Source organism: Archocentrus centrarchus, chromosome 6, assembly GCF_007364275.1.
Source record: "Archocentrus centrarchus isolate MPI-CPG fArcCen1 chromosome 6, fArcCen1, whole genome shotgun sequence".
NCBI classification, from domain to species: Eukaryota; Metazoa; Chordata; class Actinopteri; order Cichliformes; family Cichlidae; genus Archocentrus; species Archocentrus centrarchus.
The window spans coordinates 14,434,520-14,454,305 of NC_044351.1; the positions used below are offsets into that span (position 1 = coordinate 14,434,520).

Below are 19,786 nucleotides of genomic sequence, written 5' to 3' on the forward strand. Positions count from 1 at the left end.
GTCACCAGCCTGACACAGAGACAGACAACCATTCACACCTGTGAGCAATTTACAGTGACCAATTAACCAATTAACCTAACCCCAGTAACTGCATGTCTTCAGATTGTGGGAGGAAACCCACACAGACGCAGGAAGAACATAGCAAGAGGCCCGGCCCAAGGTGGAATTGAACCCAGACGATCAGATAGCTATTCTAGCTGTGAGGCAACAGTGCTAACCACCACGCCACCGTGCTGCCCAGTAACAAAAATATTTTTTACAGTGTTGAACTGTGTCTGTTTAAATTTAGTAAATAAACATGATAAAACTCAGCCCTGCTGAATGCTGGTACATTTACAAATAACATTTGTCCATGGAACAATGAAAAACTATATGAGAGAGAGTTGTGAACAAAAACCAAACAAAAGGACCAAATGTCTGCTATTTCATACTCCACACAGCGAGAGGCCTGGGCCAAGGTGGACTTGAACCCAGACCTTCTAGATGGCATTCTACCTGTGAGGCAGCAGTGCTATCCATCATGCTGCTGCTCATTATGTCACTCTGTTTAAACTGGTATAAACTAGATTTTTAGCAGGTGCAAAACTTGATGATATTAAGTTGTTTGAACTCAAACAACTTAATATCAATAAGATAGACCATCAAAAAGTACAGTCTACTCAGCATCTACTCACTCAATATTTTTAAGTGGAATCAAAATTTGGGTTTACAGTGTAGATTTTTTTTTTTGTTATAGGGTATGCTTCATACATGCCATATATATCTCCAAAGCACAAAGAAACAATTATGTGTCAAACCAACGGGCTCTGTTTTAACAGTATTAAGTATCTGGCAGTTTGTTTGTTTTTTTACATTCCTATATATGGTGTTAATATTTGCCAGCAAATAAATGCAGGAAAGAAAAAGGAAGAATCTTAAACAATTTCATAACACATACTACTAATACTGCAAAGTGAGAAAATAATTAATTGTCGTTATTTAAAAGGCAGTTCATTGAACCCGCTGTTATAAATGTGCTGCTGTATCATAGGCAGCAGAAAGTCCCACACTGGGTGCAACAGGATGTATCCGTGTACCAGAACATGCTGTTTATTTAGCCTTTTGTCTGTGGTATTACCCCAGCTTAGTGCCAGACAAGCAAACAGACAGTCGAGGGGGACTTGCATGCATGGAGCACAAAGCATCATGGTAAACAAAACAAATAAACTTATAGTGGCTTCTAATCTCACACAGTGTAACACTGTAGTCAAATGTCATGTCCAACCCTCCCTGCTCCTCACTGGAGATATTCATCCGCTGCAAAGCTCCCTCTCTCCATCACTCCACAATTCCATTGCCTAGCCTACCCCCTCCCCGCCAGCCCGACACCCATCCATCAACCTCTTTTTTTAGATAACAAAGGAAAGAAATATAGATGTAATTTTTCAGCTTTAGTGTCCCTGTCCCACTCTAGCTCTCTTTTAGATCCCCACAAACTTCCAGGCTCCCGGCTAGCCTCCACCTTCACATACTTCACCCCCCCCTTCCTCTAAATTAGTCATGATTAATGTGTACGCCACGCATTGGGCAATCTTAATTAAATAACACCATCTAATTAGGGACTGATTTCGGTTGGTAATGGCACCGTAAGATGGCGAATGGGATTGTGCGGCGTGACAGAACATTCATGAAGCCCGTCAAACTCCCTGGGCGGTCACACTCCCCTGGTTTCACACAAACAGCCCCCCCCCCCCCCCCCCCCCCCGACCCCCCCACCCCTCCTAATCTGACAGTTACATTAAAATGCAAATAGCCCAGATGTGAGGGTTTGGTAACAAGTGTAGATTACAGCTCCCAGGGAGCCACGACGGATGGAGCTTTTTCCTGGTGTGACATAAGCCAGGTAACAGGTTGATAGCTGTTGACCCACAAGTGGCTGTTTAAATATTGGCTAACATGCAGTTGGATGTGTGAGATTTACACAGTGTGGTAACCTCTTTCAGCTGAGTGATAACAGCACTGATGAATCCATTTTACATGACTAATCATGAATAAATACTTGTCATTCAAAAAAAAAAAAAAAAAAAAGAAGATAAGCAATCTCTTATCAGTGATTGTTTGGTGTCCTGATGGCACAGTTTATCTTTTTTTTTTTTTTTTTCCTTCTGTGTGTATTACTGGTTTTAATTAAATCAAGCTCAAGACCAACTGAAAGGTCAAAGAAAATTAAAGCATATTAATGAGCACAGGGCATGGGCAGCATACAGCATCAGGTCAGGGAGCCAGGAGGAGGACTGAGCCAACACCCCTCCACACATAACCCCCCCCCCCCCCCCCCCCCCCCCCCCCCCCCCCCCCCACACACAGACTCCCAATCCCACGTACACGTGCATGTTCCTGCTAACTTGAGAGGTGCAAGACATGAACAATATGTGGTGTGTGTGTGTGTGTGTGTGTGTGTGTGTGTGTGTGTGTGTGTGTGTGTGGGCCACCCCCGTCTACCCACCTGAAAAGCATCCCCTGCAGTGCACCAATATGGCTAGATGTCAAAGCTGGAAAACCCATGCCAAAACACCTTCCCTTTGAAAACCCTTAGCAGTAATAATATCTCACAGCAGCTTTTTCTTTCAGTATAAATAAAAAGGTAAAGCAGCATTCATCCCCACAGAGGGGCAGCTGCAGCCGCAAAGGGATATTGCACTTTTCCTTTGGGCTGTGGCAAGAGAGAAAACTACAACAGTCTCGCTGCAGGCTGAGGGAGCGCTTTGAGGAGTGAAGGGAGGCGATGCAAATAGGGTTTGGACATAGATCAAAAGACTTAAGTTTCACTGCATCATCAGGGTTGAAGCACTTCTCCCACTGCCCGCCACGCCTCTTCCCTCCCATCCTTCGTCACCTTTTCGCTCACGCTGCTGCATACATGCTATGGCAGCCCAGAGCCCGTTTTCTGAGGGAGCGTCCTGGCAGAGTGTGAACATTGCTCTTACATGTCTGTCTTGAACAGAGATGTGAACACTAATGGTTTTTGGCAGGGCCCGGGTCCTTGGTGGACACACTGTTGGAGCTGAAAGAAAACAAGCAGGGAAGAGGGACAGGAGGGGTGGGTGGGAGGATGGGGGGAGGAAGCGAGTGCAGAAAAAAAAAAAACAAGGAGCAGGTGTCTTGGCAGCAGTGGCCTAACTCGCTTTACAACAGCACCATCTGTCTTCGCGAGTAGAGCTTTACAGCCCCGAATATCTGCTATAACTACACACATCCAAAGCAAACACTCACGGATGGGTTTTAGTGTTGTGTAAGCTCGTGTAATTGCTTAATTGGCTTTTACAGTTGCCATTTTTTTTTATATGTAGGCAACTGATGGAGCTAATGCATGCATAGAGTGTGTAACTTGCACGCGTTACGCCTCTCAAAAATGTCTGAGCAACTCATAATTTTCCCCCAGCTATTATCCAGATGTCAGTCAGTTCAAAAATGCACTGACAGATTAAAAAGTTCCCTTTTCCTTCAGTGATTCAAGACTGAAACAGCAGCAAAGGCAGTAAAAAAAAAAAAAAAAAAGGGTCGTCTTTGTGACAGATGGACTCGGTGGAACTGCGAGCGGAACTTTTCCCTGAGCAAGCAACATCTATCCTCTCAGCGGACCTGCCCCTTTGCTTGGCCGTTCGCTTCCCGTCCCTCGGATGACGAGACACTGAACAAGATGGATGCCGGTGCCATTGTGCTGGCCAGCGTGACAGATGGGCTGATTATACAAACTCATCCCTCTGGCCACAGAAAAACATAACACCTTGCCTATAGCTAATAGCCTTCATCTGCCTGCACCTCATGGAGAGTCGAAGCTTCTTGTTAATATGGAAAAGCAGCATTGTATGGGCACGTCACATTACAGCCCTGGCCTCCCTCCTGACAGCCTGTACCTGAAAAGACAGCTGCCACACGGTTCTTACAACCCAAAGAGATAAAATGGTAAATCACCTTGCTGTGACCTCGTGTCTGGCTGGCTCGGCTTCAAGGGCGTGTTTTCCTTCATCTAGATGACCACATTGCAAATGCATAAACTGATTTCTGTCACTGGCTTGATGCGTGGGTGTCAAGCTCTGCTGTGGTTTCTCAGCAGGAAAGCTGGTGCAGTGGTAGCAAAACACAAGACGCAGACTGAGTGACACGGAAAAACATCTTTGTTTCAAGCCAGAGAGGTGTCAAAAAAAAAAAAGTCAAGATCATGGGAGAATAAGTGCAAGTGCTAAAGGTGATCTTTCAGGATTAACCACCCTCCACTTTGCCTGCCCTCACCTGAGATTTAAAGTCAGGGCTGATTTATCAGACTGGTATCGAGTCTCTATTCAGGCAAGACGTTTAGATCAATCACACCAGGCAAAGGGGAGCATACAATGGCCCTAACAAATGGGAAGCACGGGGGGGGGCAGAGAGAGAGATTGAATGTCTTACTCCATGCTCCCAGCCATCAGCAGGAAAAGGTTGTAGATGTGTGAGAAGATGAAGAGGAAGAGGATGGTACTGAAGAACATGGTCATCCAGGAGCCATGATCCTCACGGAACATTTTCAGGCGCAGGTATCGACCTAAAGGGAGCATGACAAGGACAGTGCTGTCAGTGACGCTTCAAACAGCATGTCAACCTGCTAACATGTATGGTCATGAAAACAGGGATGAAAGTAAATTAATTAGTCAGAGATCAATAATGTCCTATGCTGCCAGGCATGTGCCCTTTACACAATGAAATTAAGATTAAAGACCGCTTAGAGGTGTCACTCCCACCACCCTGAAGTAATACCCTGAACAATTTCGTCTATTTCATCGTCAGTCTCTGCAGTAAAGATTCTACATACACATCATTTCATCTGCCGACAGATGCCATCGGTGGATGCTCCCATGTGTTTCACGATGCTTAGAGATTAGAGAAATTATTCAAACATTTGTAACCCGTGGTGGGTGCTTTTTTTTTTTTTTTTTTATACAGTCCTGGCTTGGAATCAAATTATGGAGAAATACTTCTCTGGCAGAGCATGAGATTGATTCGGATATGCAGCCTTCTGCACAGAATGCATAATCAAAAAAGCCGGTCCTCTGGTGGCGAGACTCAACAGAACTTGGAAGGTTTTTTTTTGGTTTTTTTTTTTGTTTTTTTTGGGGGGGGGGGGGGGGGGGGGGGGGGGGGGGGGGGGGCACTGATAAGACTACAGCTGGTGTTTCTTTGTTTGTTCTTTTGTAAATGACTGCTTTTAATGACAAAACTATATTTGTACTTTAAATCACACTTGGTGGTTAGAGTGGGATGAAAAAGCCATTTCATAAGTACAGTATAAACCACCGAGAGGATGAGAAAACAGCAAGTATGAGGCAAGACGTGCATAATGATAATTGCACAAACACCTATCAAAGACCTTTAACTATCCCCACCACCCCCCCCCCCCCCCCCCCCCCAAAGTGCTCACATAACAGAAGCAATCTGCTTTGTACATTTACTGCAGCTCTTACTACCACCATCACACCTGGGTCAAATTGACTTTTTAAACAAAATAAATGACACTTAAATATAATTAAAAAGATACCCAAGAGATTCTACACCGTGCATTAATAAAGTTGGAGGGATCACAAGAGATGATTAATGAAACTGATCAGAGCCTTCACTCTCTTCATTAAAAAAATATATATCGCCTCCAACAGTATCATTTTGTTTGACTTTTTAGAATCTCAACAAAAGCATTAGTAGACTAGTTCAGGAGCCTGTGTCATCTCTGAATAACAGCGCTGCTGGCTTGAAGTGTCCTTGGTTTGCTGCCTTTAGCGTCTAAGTGAATGAGAATGGAACGGATGAATGAGTGGCAAATTATAAAGCACTTTGGGTAAAAGTGCTATACAAATGCAAGCAAATTTGTTTTTTGGCAGCTCTGCTCAGAACATCCATATAAATATTAGCTAATAAAGATGACATACCTCAGCGCCATTGTAATTAGCGGTATTGAAAATCTCATTTTCAATAATCAATTCCAACTGAAATGTGCTCATTAAGGGTTTTTCCTGGCTCAGAACTGGCCTTTTGGAGGGGTGACTCAGCACAAAAACACAATTAACCCACACAAAGTAAAATCCATTAGTGTGCGTATCCTTATATGACAGAAATCTAAGCATATCTTGTCATTTCTGGCCTTTACTCTGAACAAAAATGTGTATTATTATTATTATTATTACTATTTAAGTAAAGTAAACCCAATTAACAAATAATTGTATTACAATGCAAATTATGTGAGGCATGCACAAAAAATTTCTTTATGCAGGAAAAACACTGTTACGCACTCGTAACAGTGACTTTCTGTAACAAATGTTTAGACTCCAGACTGCAAACAGTATAAAACATGGACGTAGCTTCCGGGTCGAAAAATGAAGCCAATGTTAAAACAACTCACAGCTGCATTTCATCTGAAGGCCACTAGATGGCGACAGCTGTAGTTGCAAATAAAGAGTTCCAGTCTATGGGAAAGCAGCTTTCTGACTTGACCTCTGTAAGCACTTTTGTAGTCTATTTTATATATCTTGGTAATACTGTGTTTCAAAATGAAGGATTACTTGTGTCGTGAATCTACCCCCCACCCGCCCCCCGCCCCCCCAAATCACATGCACTTTCTTTGCAACCACAATGGCCACAGCGGAAATGTTCATCTCCAGGATTCAAAATGGGACTTCAGAAATCAATGCAGGACATCATGGCAGCTATGTCCAACTTTTATACTGTCTGTGCTCCAGGCCCAGGATGTGACGTAATGCTGACATCACAAGAACGTCAGCTGCCATGGTGAGGGAGCAGAACTAAATGTTAAAAATAATGTGAAGGGCCACTTTAAATTAAAAAAACAATTCTAAGAAAACTTCAAAGCATCTGACAGTCAGTTAATGAATGTCCCCACCCATCAGCTGCATCAAGGCAATTCTGCTGAGTGTTAATTAAGGAATCCTGGATGAGTAAGCTTGGCTATAATACTCTATTTCCGCTGTTTATAGCAGTTTGTGCGCACACACACTCTCTCTCTCTCTCTGCTTCATCTCTGTGAGCTGTGATCCAGTGCCAGAAGCGGCCATCTTCCCAGGAACAACTCTTTGTTTTCCCTCTCCTCGAGCTCAGTCAGCGTCCCTTTGAGTTACAGCTCCCTGAAGAGCTCATTGTGTTTGTGCTCACAAGCACACACACAAACACAGCCAGAGAGAGAGACAGCAAAGCAGAATGCTCCATTTATTTTCCCATTACAGCCTGGCTGGTTTACTCTTGAACAGTTTTACATGCTGTTCGATCTCTGCTTGCTCGCTGTCAGTTTTTTTCCACTGTGCACATAAAAAAACCAAGAGATTGACATGCCTAAGGAGTGGAAAGGGGTGTTGAGTTAAAGTGAGGTTATAATGAGTGAAAATTCTGCAGAAAATGTACTCTATCTATATGTACATACATATATACATTCATTCATATGAATCAGTAAGTCTGTCCAACCTTTTGATTGGTACTGTAGATATATATAATGTCAAACAGGTAGACCAAGGAAAACAACAGCAGTTGATGACAGAAACATTGTAAGTACTGTAAGACACTAAAACATCAGCAACAACCTCCAGAGTGCAGGAGTGAAGGTATCCCAATCTACTGTTCACAGAAGACCTCAGGATCCCAAACATACAATCTGTGAAACACAGTGGAGGTGATGTCATGGCTTAGGCATGCATGGCTTCTTCTGGGACGGGCTCATTAATCATTAATCATCGATGATGTCAGGAAAGATGTCAGCAGTACAACAAACTCAGAAGTTTACAGAAACATTGTGTCTGTCAATTTAAAGAAAGCTATAACCAAACTGGAAAAGCATCACTTAAGAAGAATGCAAATGTTTAGTGATGTCAGTGGATTACAGGCTTGATGCAGTTATTGCAACTAAAATATTAAGTCTTATTCACCTTAATGCGGCACTTGACGTCCACGCGGAGGTGGACGTCAAGTGCCGCATCAGGAAGGCAGCCGTGGTATTTTGGAGGATGAACAAGATCTGGTCCTCCCCGACCATCTCCCTCAAGATCAAGCTCCGCTTGCTGAATTCAATAGTCATCCCAACTGCCATCTACGCCAGCGAGACCTGGAAGTCTTCGGCCAGCATCAACACCAAGCTGGACGTCTTCCAACAACGGTGCCTTCGCTGGATTCTGAAGATCCACTACACCGAACACATCAGCAACGAAGAGGTCCTGCAAAGGAGCGGCTCGGTCAAACTCCACAACATCGTCGCACGTCGAAGACTCCGACTGGCCGGCCATGTCCTTCGCATGGATGACTCAAGGATCCCGAAGATAGCGGTGCGCTGGCAGCCCCCGGGTGCCAAAAGACCCCGAGGACGCCCCCGCAATACCTGGCGAAGGTCATTTTACCAAGACCTTAGAACATCGAATATTCCATTGGAAGAAGCCGAAACACGGGCACAAGACCGAGCCCTGTGGCGATCTTTTGCCGCCCAATATGCCACATAGGCATGAAAGGTCCTCAGTCAGTCAGTCACCTTAATCTATTTTAAGTTTATCTGTTCCAATATTTTTGCTCACAGGAAAAAATGGGTGGGTTCAGACAAAAGGTTCCATCTTCTGAACTATCAGATCCAGATGTTAACACCTGGAAATATAACTGATGTTGATCTTTTGTCTCTCATTGATTTTTTTTTTTTTATATCAAGCCCAAATGTTTTCAGTCTACAGCAAAAATAAAGGGATTGGCCTCACTGTTCCAATACTTTTGGATCCTGCTGTATTAGTAAAAACTTTTTTTTTTTTTTTTTTGCACGCACTGCAGAGAATAGAAAACTGCAAGTTCCATCGATAACATTATTCAACCTCTAAATTTGGGCGAGGGTTGAAGCAAAAGCAAAGTGGCCTGGTGTGAGGCCACACCATACGTCTTGCTCTGTGGTATTTCAGGGCTCATCACAGTTGCATAATTGAATTGACTTGCATGGGTGAACTTAATTGCCTCCGGTGCCAGTGAGTCCTCGCTTAGATGTAGATGCACAGTGTGCATCGGCACATCTGACTTTTAAAGCAGCATGCCGTGCCATCGAACACAGGGTCCTCTCATTGCCTATATGGGCAGGATTTAACTTGGGGGTGATTCGAGGCTATTCAGCCAAGCCTTTTGAGTCACCGCAACTCCCTACCGTAGAGGACCCCGATAAGGAGTGATTCATGAGTAATGTCTACTGCAAGGCTCGGCCCAGCTGGGGACAACAACAACAACAACACCACCGCCACACATGGACAAGGAAGCCACACACATAAACACAGGCTTAAAAAAAAAAAAAAGACAGAGAGAGAGACACACACACAGACACACAGACAGGAGTGCTACCACATTCTGATCCACAGCGTTTACAGTGTCATTCCTCTGAAGCTATTACTGAAGTTCTGTTTGTGATGACATCATGCCCGCCTTTCCTCAAGTAGTTTCCATCTGAATCAATGATGTAGCTCTCCCTCCATCTACTGGTGATACTTTGACACTGCACACTGTTAAATCTGTGTGTGTGTCAAAACTATTTGCATTTGTGGAAAAAAACAAAAAAACAGATGTTTTTAGAGTTTTGTCCAGTTTCTACCATATTCATACCAAACATAATGTACTTCTAATGCTATGAAGTTCAAAACTACTTAATCCAAAATTATTTCCAATTTGAATCAACCCCTTTCTTAAAAAGTATTAATAATAAATGAATAGTATAACCTTTGTCAGTGCAGCAAATGGTGCAGGGCTGTTGTCCTAGACTGAATGAGAGCAAGCTAAGTGTACCTAATAAACTGAATACTGGGAAGCTGACTGCGTCATTTTTTCTTGCATGCCTGTCAGTCCAGATTGTCTCGGGCAATCAAAGCATTCCAAGTGCTGGGATTTATGGTCACCAGTCTCCATCTCTGTTTGATATCTCCGGGAAGTGCTCGGGTTATAAAATCATAATCCACTTACGGTACGGTCCACACAGACGGTAGAAACACAAACAGTAAAAACTAACAGATATCAACAATTAACCGCATGCACTGCCGCATGTGAAAAAGCAATTATGTCCGATATTTAAACAGTACTTTGGTTTAATCCTCTGTTTGTGGTATTGCGTGTATGTATACACACACACACACACACACACACACACACACACACACACACACACACACACACACACACACACACACACACACACACAGATAAAGCAGTGCACCGCAGCCACACGAGAAGCAAACCGTTGGTGGTGAAGCAACTGAAGCCAGCTTGGGATGTGATCCATTCATCATGATAGTCAACATTAACAGGACCTCAGCAAGCAAAGAAGGTAAGATCAAATATGAACTTCAATTACTTTAATTAATAAGCTTATTTTAATGTAAATTAACCTGTAATATTTAACATAAGGCTTGTAAGTCAAGTGTAGCTGTTTACATATTTGGTAAATGGACTGGTATTTATATCGCACCTTTCTACTCAATTCAAGAACTCAAGTGCTAACAAACAAAAGATTCCCAGTTCGATTCTGGGAGGAGACACAAATCCCTTGGGGGTTGCGTCAGGAAGGGCATTCGGCATAAAACTGCCAAACATGTGGAGCTGCCTGCTGTGGCGACCCTTTGTGACTAAGGCAGCAGCCAAAAGTAGCTTCTTCTTCTTGTACGGCTTTGAAATGAAACTAGAAAGGAAACAGGCTTTTATAAGTTAAAACAGTACATTTCAAATTAGCTTTAGTAACAGTGTCTTCATGATACAGAGCACTTTTATCAATGTATTACTTACAACGTACCACATCCCTGTGTGATGAATATTTCAGCGTACACATTTTACACAACCAAAGAATGTGAAATTTTTCTGTTCTCCTCTTCAGAGGGCGCTAAGAGGATGACATGAATTATTAAAGATCCGCTCACCTGAACAAAATGAATGTTTGATCTCTGATTAAGTGCAAACAGACTGACACGGTGGAGAAAATCATCCCCCCAGGTTTCATTGTCTTTACAGCAGACAATCAAACATTTTCTTCCTAGAAACACTGATGAGTGATGTTCAGAGACTATATGTGTAAATATACGGAGCCCTGAGAGAAAGAGTGGGGAGACATATCTTACTTTAAGTACGCTCTAAGTGCAGGCCTTAACAGCAGAGTTAATGAAACAAATAACAGCTTGATTATGGAAGAATCTACTGAATATAAGGATGCAGCATTTTCCAGAAGTCTTAAAGTTACAGTGTGTAATACTTTCACCACTAGATGTCAGTAGATTGCAGATTGCTGTCAACCGTTTTCCTCAATTCAAGTGAACAATCCTAGCTAAAACAAAGACGCTTTAGTCACAGAAGAGAGATCAAAAACATTAAAATTAGTGTTTCTACTACTGTTTGTGTAAAAAAGTCATTTTCATTCACGCTACATTTTAACATATTTGAACAGTATCAACACTTGGCTATCCGGAGACAGGAGAGTCGCGTGTCTAATCTGCTGACAATAAGAAATGGTAACAATATCACTAATAAATAAGCATGACTTCAGCACTGACATCAGTTCAAGAGATGAGGCTTAACGTGAGCAGGACGAGGATGGCATTTTATTAGGATGCTAGTGGCGTTGACACTTTGACATTTTTTCCTTCTTTGGTGAAGGGAACGCTGTCTTAGATGATAAAACATGGGTGTGATCCTTGATATCTTGAGTCTGAAGGTTCAGGCACAAATTTAAATGTCCCTCCACGGTATCTGATCAAAATCTGGTTATGCTGACCACTGACCCCCCTTTAAAAACATAATCTATTACAAGAATATGGTAGTAAAACTGACTACTTCTTGTCCTTAAATCAACAGAATTATGCAGCTATTTTGAGAATAGCCAGTGGTACTGCTACATCCTGCTGGTGCTCTTCATTTTCACTGTTCCGGTGGGCATCCTGGGAAACCTAGCAGTGCTAATTAACTACACCTGCTTTAGGAAAACCTCAAGCTGCAACAAAATTTTCCTGTTTAACCTGGTTCTGTGCGACTCAGCATGGATCCTCACACTGCCTTTCACCCTCTACGTTACCCTGAACGCGCCCCACATCACAAACATACAGATCTTCTGTCAGTTCAAAAAGGCCTCCTTCAACATCAACATATATGGCAGCATCCTCTTTCAGTGTAAGCAGCTGCCTGGATCCAGTGCTGTACATTTTGCCTGGTGAGCAATTCCAGAGGAAGCTGCAGGCGTGGAAACAAGGCCGATACAGAAGGTTCTGCTGCAGAGCCAGCAGGAGGATTGGGGTAACTGGGTGATTTAGTTGAGCCAAACATGTTTTCGGCTAGTTACCTTAAGTTACCTTGGTTGTATTACGGTCCTGGCATGGTAGTGAGATGAGCTTTGCAGACCCTGTCACTTGGGAGCAGTGACAAACATATATAGAGCCAGCTCTCATCTTAGTGACAGGTGTAGCTTAGCCCCTGCCATGGAGAAGACAGGTGGCATAACAGACAAAGAACTGTAGTATAGCAGTACAGTAGTATAGTGTAGTATAGTAGTGTGTATAGTAGAACTTTCTCTTCCCTGTTCCAAGCTAACTTTTCACGCAATCAGCAATCGACACCATGCCACGAGCACCTACCCAAGACCTTTGCAAATGGACAAAAGTACTGGAGCATGAATCCAGCTTCACTGCTGCTACAGTGCCAGCGGCAGAGATGATATGATAACAGTACAATTATCTTGCCATGTCTGCTAGCAAACTGTATTACTGTGCAAGAAGAATGATAAAGGACAGTGCTGTGACTGACCATTTGTGATCAATACAACAAAGTAAGACTGCATTACTGTTGCCTTGAGCCAACTGTTGTTGTAATTTGGGACTATATAAATAAAACTGAATTGAAATCAATTTAATTATTGTCTGTTCTGTATTACAAAAACATTTTGTTAAAAATCTAAAATACATCTGACAAGTCAATAAATGTGCAGTGGTCTTATCCTTGTTTGTGCTTTGAAGCTGTGCCTGGTAAAATCTGTGCACAGCTAACATCTCATTGATTGACATTGTGAAAAGGCATAACACAAGCTTGAGTCTTGCTTAAATAATGGTGGACAATTAAATATAGTCCTGTTAGGTACCTGTTATTTGTTAATTATGGGAAGTGCGATTCCTGTTACAGTCTTCTCAATTACCTGTTCAAATATTTTGACTGCAGTGGAAAGAAGTAGACACTGCCCGTGGAAAATGTGATCAGCTTTAACAATGCCACAGGTAAACACTGCTGTTTGAAACAAAACAAAAAAAGTCATACTGGTACCTGAAGTCCAGATGGCACAGTCTTTTGATCACAAACATTGCTCTGTATTCAAGTCATCTATTCATACACATTATATGCAAGCTGTGAGGCTAACACCCCCCCCCTCCCCACTTCTTGCGTATGCACTTTCATCTATTTTAGGTTTCAGTATGCAGCACTACTGTATCTTGTTTGGATTTCAAGCCTCAGAACAACAATCCTGCCCCCTTAGGGATCTTAATGAGCATTTTCCCTGAAAGAAAGAAAAAAAAAAAAAAACAGATCAGAAAGCCTAAGTTTCCTCTCCATCTGCAGCCGAGCATGTGAACAGGAGCAAACCCATTCATCACATCACACATTTATAGCATCGCTGGTTGGTGGGGTGAGGGTATGTTTGTTGAAACCGCTATAGCTACTAATGTCCCCAGAGCCGAACACCTCTGTAACTAAGCATATGGATAATAAATCAGAGGTGGGAAGTGACAAAAGAACTCCCTCCACAGGGAGACTGCAGCAAGTAGAGCCGAGACACAGAGAGCTGGCAACTAGGCCACTGTACCACTGTACCTGTTCCAGTAAAGCGGTGTGAAAGTCTGGTTCATTTTGTTATTTATGGCTTGGATCTGGAGTCGTGCACTTCAGGTAAATAAGCAATTTCCTCTTGGCTGGTCTCCTTTGTTTGCTTGCTCTTGTTATTATTGCTTTGTGTCTTTATCTCTCTCAGTGCTGTCTAAATACTTTTTTTTTTTTTTTTTTTTAATATTGACCGGTAGGTTTATAAGATATTTCATTTTGAGGTTCTTATATCAAATCAAGAGAAACTTCATTTCACAAAATTATGACCAGTTTGGCCACTTTGGGGCAGCACAATCAACAAAAATGTCATTTATTACGTTATGAAGATAAGCTGTACATTCAACCATGGTTTCCTTCTCTCTCAGACACTGAGCAGCAATAGTCAGCCAGTGGCAGACTTAAGAACATTTTTTGTTTATACTGCAAAATAATGAAGGCTAATGGGCGAAGGTTTGAGTCAGCAGACCCTCAGATGCCATTCAGTCTCAACACTTTCCTCTCTCTTCTCTAATGTCTCAACATGTTTTGTTGTTGAATGACTTTATTCAAAATAGTTTTTATATGTTTTTATATTCTAGAGCTCAATATAGGCTTTTCTAAAAAAAAAAATAAAAAAAGAAGGGAGAGAAGGACACTCTTCAGCAGCTGCAAGTGCAATTCCACAAGGCCTGTCTCTTATAATGTAGTAGGTGGTGCAATAGCCAGAATAGAACTGGGCTTTTGTCTCACAACTTCCTGGGGAAATAACCTGTGCTGTGTTTTTACCTGCTACATCCTCAGCTATGCACAAAAGCTAGTCAACAGTGAACTAAATGTCTGGTCTTACGATGAGAGTGGTGGGAATGAACCAAAGCCGTAAAGTAGCAGGCTGTAAAACCAAAACAATGAGCTGAAAGGTACGAAAACACTCCACAGAGGGTTGCCGAAGGTAATCAAGCACCTTGCAGTCTCCTAAATCCCAAGGTGGCGCATTTATTTTTGTTCATACCTAAATTTACAATGACAGAAACCAGGGAAACAAACTTTTATTTTGAAAGGATTTTCTGCTCGACTGCAAAACATCATCTCAGAGACAAATACACGGACAGTAAAATATCCCATAGCTACATACATATAAATATAACACGCAAAGTCTCCTATCCTGCCACCCACACATTCACTCCTACACAGACTCACTCCACGTTGACCTGCGGCCACATACTGCTGTACATAAGCCATGTCAGCCTTTGCTTGCCACAGTAATAACTCATGACAGAACCCAGATGGCATCCTGCAGGCTACAATCATCAAGACCAGGGACAGGGGGATGAGAGGCACTCCAGCAACAGAGCAGCCAACATCAAGTCTCACAGTCTCTCTCTCACACACACAGAACATCCAGTAGTCTTAACAGGTCTGTCACCAGTGGGGGGGGGGCTCTCACATTACTTATGTTTTTAGCATTGTTCACAATATCCGGAGCCTTAAAAGACTCATCCAAGTGGAGGAGAGCAGTCAGCGCTTGATTGAATGTAAGTGTCAGTAATAACATGCAAAGTAGGATCTAATCCAGTTAGGACAGTGCTTCACATGAATTAACATTACCCTTCATTTTACCTTTGGGAATTCACAAAGCCTTGGAGAGAGATAGGTGAATACATTATGCTAATTTGGTCACTGAGGTAGCATTAAAGAGAAATCAAAAGCAGTTTCACTTTTTCCATTAAGGAGACGGGCACTGTCGTTTACTGCAAAGACAGGATGAAGCTTCACTGCTTTGCTGTGCCTGTCATAAATATCATAAAAAACCATAATCATGGTGTTTTATGACCCCAGTGAGAAGGGACAGTGAGAATGTAACAACCAAATTTAAGGTAATATTTATAACTTACATTATAAGTACTTCATTCTCCACATCATTTAACCTTTAACACACTTATTAGAGCCCGAATGACCTGCTGATATTGGCCATTTACCGATATATCGGTATCGGCATTGATAACAGCCGACAACACAAAATTAAAATGGTAAGCAAGAGAAACACCCTTCAGCCTTGTGTTGATGTTACATAGTTTGCCCACCAGACGTGCAGAGCGTAAATGAGAACTCCAATAAAATTATTATTTTTAAACTGCACTGTCATGTTATCTTAGTATGGACTCAAAAATAAGTACACATAACAAATGTTAGGGAAATCAATTTATGTTTTGCATGTTTGAAAGAAAGGGGCATGAAACAGTGAGTTGGGCTCCGACACTTATTTCATTAGGAACTCATTGACATGAATCCCAGAGAACCCAGTATGACCTAAGATTTAATACAAATGTGTAATGACAGCCAGTCTTGCCTCGGATGACCAGAAGTCATTGGCTGGCACCCACTCGATTAGAGAGCAAACATAGCCTTGAGTGGCTGAATGGAGCAGGATAGGTTGTTTCTTGAGCCTCAAATGCCATCTTAAAAAAACCCACACAAGTTATTCATCACTGAGAGTTTATTCACTACGAAATACTTTGGCACATCCCTGCCTAATCTATACAGCAACATGAACTAAAAATATTTTGAATAAAGTGTTATTCAGCAACTGGATTTTCTTTTTAAAAAAACTGTATGAGTTTCTGAGGGGAAAAAAAAAAAATCACATATTGTGACAAATAGTGCACAAAAACAGGAAGGGTGTGGGTGTAATTCACAGCAACCGATTTTCTAGGCCATCATAAATTATAAATGATGCAGGGCATGTGTCACCTTTCAAAACCAATGTCAGCTTCCAGGCTTGTGACAAATTTCTATGAAGTTAAGCATGAAACAGTGTTAGTTTCAAACGAACTATAGCTCTGGTTAAAGGGAACCAGAAAACACCCTTTTCCAAATGTGGCTACAGGAATAAAAATGTTCAGATTGTAACCCCAAAGTGTTTTTTTAAGATGCTCAGACCTTTGCATGGATTGTGTTCCTATCTAAAGTCATTCCCTCTGCCTCCTTACATATCACAGGGTAGAAGAGACAGTAGATTGATATCTGCAGGAGTGGGGATATCACGATGAGCAGTAAGTGGGTCATGTGGGCGTGTGGCAGCATTATAATGGATGATAGATTTTATGGTGGGCCCTCTTCTATAGTGCTTCTCTTATGCCCTACCTGGGTTTATGATTGCATAACTGCTCTACTGAAATGTCGTGCATGGCATATCTCGCCTCTCCAACTCACAGCCTCACTCAGACACACACAAACACACATTTATGCACGTGGACACAAAATATCTCCACTCTCTCACACTTACAGACACACACGCCCACACGCAGAAGTCCAAACCATCTGTTCAGAAGCTTGTTGAAGTGCATTAGTTGCACCTGGCTGTGAATGAGCTGCACTCTTTCTGTCCTACGTACCTTCAAGCTAATGCAATTGTGTGTTGTCCAGAAACACTGGACCTTAGTGTAAAGCCTGACATAAAGCTGACTGGGCTTCCACAACACTTACTCAAAAAATAGTTTGTGATTTTAAAATGAGACACAAAAATCCCACTTTAAGTGCGACCTAAATTATGAAAATGTTCCTCTCTAATCCCTACAAACTTGTCTTACAGATAGTTATGGATTTATTTGCCTTAATTATCAGTCTTTGAGACTTCTAGTTAATCTTACTATAAAACAGCCAAACTTGGCACACAGGTACCTGAAGGTTCTTATCTATCATCATGTTGCAGCCACCTTAGCAATGGGTTAAAATGACCCATTTGTATTTATACACATATAACACCACATAAAAAGCACAGTACATTTTAATTCCACAGCTATAACATCTAATTTATATTAGCAAAAAACTTGAATTCAGCAGGACATACTATGATGCCATTATGTTGGCTACAACCACCTAAACAACAGGCTAAAATCACAGACCAAACAATACTGGAGCATGTCCACGTCCTGGTTTGGAGGGGGGAAAACAAATCAATCAATCACGGAACTCACTTTTTATAGACTCAGTGAACATTTTCTCAAAGAAACGCTGGAGAAATTTTGAAAAATGCTTTTCTGATTGCCGAGTGCACCATGAATACAATTCAATTAACCCGACTGTAATGAAGTGGCAGCAGGCGTTTTTTGAGACCGTTATCTTGGGGAGCAGTCTGACATTTGGGATAATACTCTTAATCCCTTTCAGATCTAGAATATATAACATGCTGGCTTCATCAGTCTGTTAAAATGAAGGCATTCAATGTAGGAATGAGCCATATTGCCGTATTTGTCAATCACGGTTTTCTTAATACACCCCAGCAGGGGTGAACATGAGTGTGTTCACATGAGTGTGTTCATCTGCCAGGCCAATTGACTTTATCCACTGCCCCGACCAAACTGGGTATGTGGTTCAGAAGATGAATGAAAAGACTGTTTTGTTTTTGGGGTTTTTCCTAGATCAGATTCCCAAAGTGTGGACCACGTCCCCCTGGTGGGCAAAGACAGTACTGCATGTGGGCTGCAAGAACTCAATTACAATGAATTTTAACCCCCCCTTTTCATTTTTGTTATTTTGTATGAAATTGCCATTAGATATTTCAATTATTAAAAATTAAACAAGAAAGAGAACCACTAAAATAAAGCAATGAGATTTTATATTACACATGATTCTTCATTTTCTGACCTTTTTATAGCTCTCAGGTGGCAGAAGGACAACTTTTGATGGAGAATCAACATCAAGAAGCAATACGCCAGAATATCAAAATGAATCAGTGACAAAAACACTAGCCTATAAATATTAATCTAGAACCACTGGGCAATTAGTTAATCTAAACTAAATGATAATCAGAGAGTTCATCTCTTCACTGCACCTGACCAAGACGTGGTTACAGCAGCCTAACCTCCTATAACAAACCTCATTTTTATTGAGATATGGCTTAAAAATTTTGAAAAGTGGCACTGGTGTTCTAACCAACTTCTCAACATATTGCATTTCTTAAAATAGAAAAACCACCTGCGTGGGTAGATAACACTACAGGTAGGGTAAACATGAACCCACAGAGTTTACAGTCACCAACCACAACTGGCTGATGAGCCCAGAAAATCTCTTTTGTTTTTCTTTCAGGTTTCAAAGGTGGGAACAACTCTACTTGTCTGTATAACAAAATGTGACATGCTATTTCAGAGATAATTTTATTTAAAGCATATCAAATCAACTTTTTTCTCATCTCAGCCTAATAATTCTCTAAGGACCCAGTTTGTATATTGGTCAAGCAGGCCAGAGTGGAGTCTGTAACAAAACATTGTTACAGACTCTACGTATTCAATGAAGACAGAATTTTGGTATTTCTACATCTAGGAACTCTCTAAGTATAGAAAAACCACAGTCCTCAAACCCATGTTCCACTTCCCATCTTATAGGAGGATTCTGCATTTGCTGAAACTATCATGTCATCATGGATTCTAGATTTTCTATTTATGTTCAGAGAAGATGATCACTCTGAGCACCCGCCACCATTCTCTGTCCTCTAATTATAGTCGGTAATGGTTCATCCAAGAAAATAAACTACAGTGCCCAATAATATCCGGCCTAAGTGACTTGTGAAGTGAGCAGGAAATGAAAGGCGCGAGTTGAATTGGAAGCACTACAAATGGCTGTGGCTGATGAGAATGGAGTCACAGCCTTTATAGAGAAAGTTACAAGGAGGAAGTCAATCGAGCAACAGAGGGACTGCAGAGTTGTATGAAGAGATGAAAAAAAAAATGTCATGTTGGTGAAAAAGAAGAGGAAATGTATCATAGAAATGTGAAAGCTGACTAACATGTTCCCCTGCAGAGCTTCTCAACCTGTCAGAGCAGGAAAACACAGGTCTAATTAACAACATCCTGCTATTATATTCTATTATACTTGAACAAAGCCTTCATTAGTGTTAATACTTACTTTACTCGAGACAGTTTGACTTACCATAGCATAAAAAAAAAAT

The 19,786-nt window shown here is 41.7% G+C and overlaps 1 protein-coding gene across 1 annotated transcript in view; it reads right to left on the reverse strand.

Moving 5' to 3' along the window:
- Positions 1–19,786, reverse strand: part of tmem117 (transmembrane protein 117) — a 44,685-nt gene that overhangs the window by 19,865 nt on the left and 5,034 nt on the right. Inside the window, exon 3 of the mRNA XM_030731930.1 lies at positions 4,429–4,561. Coding sequence (XP_030587790.1) covers positions 4,429–4,561 — 133 coding nt within the window. The remainder of the gene's footprint in view (positions 1–4,428; positions 4,562–19,786) is intronic.